The following is a 4,747-nucleotide window of genomic DNA, read 5'->3' as shown; positions in this document are numbered from 1 at the left end:
TTTTTTTTTTTTTACATTGAACGGTTAGAATCAAAAGCTTAGTTATGAATGGGACAGATGAAGTCATCCTTGAGTTTTTGAAATACACCTCGCAATTTGCATGCATCAACAAGCTAGCGGATGGTGGTTTTGAATGTAACGGTGATCTTTGTAATTTTAACAAATAAAATATACTTCACTTAATGCTTGAATTGCGTCAATCAGTCAAGCTCTCTCTTCTTTCTCATTAGTATAAATAGTCCTCTTCATTGTTATGGTTCATCATCCCTAGCTAGCTATCAATCTTCAGAGAAATAGGGAGAGTTTCATTTCAAGAAAAATGGAGAACATTGTGTCTGAGAATGCATTGGTGGTGATAGTAGGCGCCGGCCCCTCAGGCATTGCAACCTCAGCGCTACTCAACTCCATGTCGGTGTCAAACATTGTTTTTGAGAGGGAAGACTGTTGTGCTTCCCTTTGGAAGAAACGGTCCTACGACCGTTTGAGTCTTCATTTGGCAAAAAAATTTTGCTCTCTTCCTCTTATGCCGCACCCATTTAGCACTGCAACTTTCATGTCCAAAGACACGTTCATAGACTATGTGGATGAGTATGTTTCCCGTTTCAATGTCAACCCCCGTTATTGTCACAATGTTGAGTCGGCTTTTTACGAAGAAGCTGATCAGAAATGGAAGGTTGAAGTGAAGAACACTAGGGCGGCTGATAAGGAGGTTTCCTTTCAAGTGTACAACGCAGATTTCTTGGTGATTGCCACCGGAGAAAATAGCCAGGCGATTATCCCAGAGTTGCCTGGACTGGAGACCTTTAAAGGAAAGGTTATTCATGCGAGTGATTATAAATGTGGAGCGAGTTTGAAAGATAAGAGTGTGTTGGTTATTGGTTGTGGCAATTCTGGCATGGAGATTAGTAATGATCTCTCGGAGAATGGAGCTCATGCATGCATTGTTGTTAGGAGCCAAGTAACATCTCGATTTTTCTCTATTTATGTTTATATATAGCTTGCTCTATTTCAGATCATTAAAATGGTTTTTTTTTTTTTTAGTTCAAAGAGAAAAATTTGACCTGCAGGATCTTGGTGTATGGCATGAGAAAGAAGTCTAGAATATTCTAGCCAAACAAATAAGAATAAGGAATATTCAATTTAATAAAGTAGAGCAGCTAGCTAGGGTTTCTCTCTCTTTTTCTAAAATGTTTTCATTTTTTTTTTTTAATATTCTGCCATCCGAATATTAGAATGAATGCTCTTAGCCTTTCACTTAAATGATGGCATTTTTTCAAATTAAAATAAGAAAAACTAATTAAAAGAGAAAAATTTGGGTTTTCAAAAGCTTGGTTATATGGTTTCCGAGAAATGATTTATTCATTACTTTTTCTAAGAAAGTCTTAAATTTTTAGGTTTTTCATTATGGCATTCTGATGTTATTAGTTAATTTTGCAGCTTCATGTACTCAGCAGAGAAATTGTACGGATTGGGATGGTACTGTTGGATTTCCTCCCGGTGAATATGGTGGACAAGTTCGTTTCATTTCTCGCCAAGTTTAGCTACAGTGATCTACCCAACTATGGGATTCATCAACCGACTGAAGGTCCTTTCTTCTATAAAGCACTTACGGGAAAGACTCCGGTAATTGATCGTGGAACTATCAAGAAAATTCGCTCCAGAAAGATTAAGGTGTGTAATCATAATTAACACACATTTAATTACATCTAATGGAAAAAAGCTTCATGCAACCTTCCACACTCTAGCTAGTTTAATGTTTTGGCTTGGTCATCGAAAAGAAAATAACATTTTGACTGCCTTTTATAACGGAGAGTAAAACTAAGAGTTACAGACTTCTTTTATCTTGGGGTTAGAATTAATTTTTTCTGGTTGTGATCTTGCATGCATGAAACTTAAGCTGCATTGCATGTAACTAGCACGGCCTACCCACTATGTGTGTAGAGAGAAGTAAAGGTAGTGGGAAAACTTTTCGTAAAACTACCACATTTTCTGCTATTTAATTTTATTATTTTGTTTTCTATATTACAATTTACTATATTATTCCTATTGATTAATTATATTTCATAGTTTTTTAATATAAAAAGGTTAAATTGGTAAAAAAATTCAGTTTTGGAGAGCAAGCTCTCTTCTCTTAATAATAGTATTTTTTTTGTTTTTTTTAAGAAAAGATAGAAAATTCATTCAATCAATCAGAAAGCATACATCAGGGGGGGGGGGGGGGGGGACATAAACCGAAACCCCAAAAAACCACGGTTACAGGTACCATTAGGCCAATGCGCCCAAACTCTAACCACAAAACACCCCTTTCCAAGGCTACTTTGATCATATGATCCCGAATGTCCCAGCAATACCTCGTGATTGACAGCCAAAAGTCTACGTCCTCTTCAACACCGTGGCCAAAAAGTACCAGACCCCGTGTAAAGGATCCCTCGTCAGCAGATCGACCACAACAGTAAACCAGAGTTGAACCAAATCGTCCTCGGGAATGACACCATTTACATGGCATAACACCTAACCCTAATCCTAGCTCAAGAGAGTAGGAACACAGCCCTGGCTCAAAGGAGCAGGGACTTATTGAACCTAACCAAAACCTAAAAACCAGAAAACCTACCCAAAAAAAGAAAACTAAAAAACCTAAACAACATAAGAAACTATCACGCTCTGTATACCTCTCCCAACGCACCAAAACCATCGATCCTTCTAGTAATCACCGGGAAGCTGAGCATGATGGTGTTGGTTGACCCTCATACATAGCCGCTGTAAGTCCAGAGCCCCAATGAAGCCACCCAACCTCAGCGTACAAGAGCCCAGATCCCTTCTCACCAACCAAACAACAACCCGCCTCCGACCTCGCCACAACACAGGACCCATAACCATACGATCCATGGTCTGCAACCATGATCTGGTTTCAGGCCGCTTGCCCCGCCGCGATTGCCGAAAGCCCACCACGATCTCCTTCATCACTATCCCAGAGAGAAGAAAAACTTCGCGCAACAGTCGAGGCCCCTCAATAGCATAACCCAGCACCACGCTAAAGACTCGTCCGGCCACACCCACCGCTTGCCTACGAGGCAAAGTGCCAACGTCGACGAGGGGGCGCCGCCGGACGAGCAAAACTGAAGAACCTGTTGACAGTAACCCTAGGGTGCGTGGGGCGCGTTCTAGGAGAAAAGAATTAAGAGTTGAAGAATTAAAAGTGATGGTGGGATTGGAATGTAGTTTCTCTTAATAATAGTATAGATTAAAGTTGTTGTGGAATCAGGTTTCGACCTTAGAACCCTTTTTATTACGAGGCCTTGTTATATAAATCCTCATGATCTTCCACCGATGTTCTTCATGATATATTAACAGGTTTTCCCAGGAATAGAAAAGATACACGACAATATTGTGGAATTCAAAAATGGTGCCCTCCAGTGTTTTGATGCCATTGTGTTGGCAACTGGTTATCGAAGCGTAGCACACAACTGGCTCAAGGTAACATATATATGCATAGTCAATTATAAAAAATCATTCACTATTTTTGAGAGATTTTAATGTATGATAATATACTGTGTAGGATTATAAGCTCATTCTTGATGATGACGACAAGCCTAAGAACAGGTATCCATACCATTGGAAAGGAGAGAAGGGCCTTTACTGTGTTGGATTTTCTGGGAGAGGGATTCAGGGAATCTCGTCGGATTCTAAGGCTGTTGCTCAAGATATCTATCGAATTTTAATGGCACAGAAGTTCGCTTATGCTCCAGGCTCCAGCAATGGTTTAGCCTGACCCGGACGCTATTGAGGAATGGTTCAACCCGACCCGACCCGAACCATATATAAATAAATGTGCTTTGCAAGTTTGCTTGTTTGTGTTGTTAAACTTGTTGTCTATGTGTGTGGTACTGCATGTACCTGAGCATATACATATAAATAGACCACATATAAGCAACTCTAAGGGACATATATAGTATGTGTCACCTGTGTATATAGTTCTGTTTTATGAAATATGCTATCTAAATATACCAATTTATGACTGGATGCAATTAGTGTTTTCCTCCCTCCCTAAAATAGTGTTTGAAAATTAATTGTTAAATATGAGGTGCTTAATAAATTACGATATATGTTTGTTCTACTTCTAGTATTAGTGTCTCGATGGAGGTTACTAGTCAAACTTAATTAGCTTCCTTTTAATTAATTATTAGGAAGTAACTGACCATTGAACAATTTTAATCAATTACTAGGAAGTAACTGATTTTTGAACAATTTTAACTAACTACTAGGAAGTATCCTTGAAAAGTTGATTCAAACTATTTATATATTGTACGTTAATTTATAATGGACAGTTGTGGTAAAATCGATTCCTGAATAAATTGCCAAAGTTATTACCTTTGTTTTGTTGAGAGTAGTTGTAATACCCCAACCCGGATTAATGGAAAATAATTTAAATTTAGGGGGAATTGAAACTTTAGTACCCAAAATCGATCTTTTATAAACACCAATTGAAACAAAATTAACCACATTGTCGCATAGATCTCCGCACATAAACTAAGATTGATACCTTCGATCACAACTCACCAATAGTGTCGTGACTCTCTTCCCGGAACAAAGAAGAGAAACAGAGAGAGAGAAAGAGAAAAGAAGAGAGAGTGTTGGTATTCTACAGAGCTCAAGGAAGAGAGAGTTCTGGAGGGATCCAGAGTGTCGGTGTTCTTCCCCTTCGATTCTCAGCTATTCTATTAACTATCATTTTGATTAAGGGTGCTTC

General features: G+C 38.7%; 1 protein-coding gene across 1 annotated transcript; it reads left to right on the top strand.

Moving 5' to 3' along the window:
- Positions 1 to 319: 319 nt before the first annotated feature.
- On the top strand, positions 320 to 4,020 carry LOC133713175 (probable indole-3-pyruvate monooxygenase YUCCA10). Its single transcript, XM_062139287.1, has 4 exons — positions 320 to 958; positions 1,438 to 1,671; positions 3,352 to 3,474; positions 3,557 to 4,020. The coding sequence occupies exons 1-4, from the start codon at positions 320 to 322 to the stop codon at positions 3,767 to 3,769; spliced, it is 1,209 nt and encodes a 402-aa protein (XP_061995271.1). The 3' UTR covers positions 3,770 to 4,020.
- The last annotated feature ends 727 nt before the right edge of the window (positions 4,021 to 4,747 follow it).

The sequence above is a fragment of the Rosa rugosa genome, chromosome 5 (genome assembly GCF_958449725.1).
Source record: "Rosa rugosa chromosome 5, drRosRugo1.1, whole genome shotgun sequence".
Taxonomy (NCBI): Eukaryota; Viridiplantae; Streptophyta; class Magnoliopsida; order Rosales; family Rosaceae; genus Rosa; species Rosa rugosa.
Note: the sequence above shows the minus strand (reverse complement) of the source record. Positions and strands in the feature narration are given on the sequence as shown.

What these genes read in the sequence shown, in the direction of transcription:
- LOC133713175 (XM_062139287.1), top strand. Translation starts at nt 320, where the DNA reads ATGGAGAACATTGTGTCTGAGAATGCATTGGTGGTGATAGTAGGCGCC. An exon ending in TTCGCTCCAGAAAGATTAAG is followed by an intron (nt 1,672 to 3,351) that starts GTGTGTAATCAT and finishes ATATATTAACAG; the next exon opens with GTTTTCCCAGGAATAGAAAA. An exon ending in TAGCACACAACTGGCTCAAG is followed by an intron (nt 3,475 to 3,556) that starts GTAACATATATA and finishes TATACTGTGTAG; the next exon opens with GATTATAAGCTCATTCTTGA.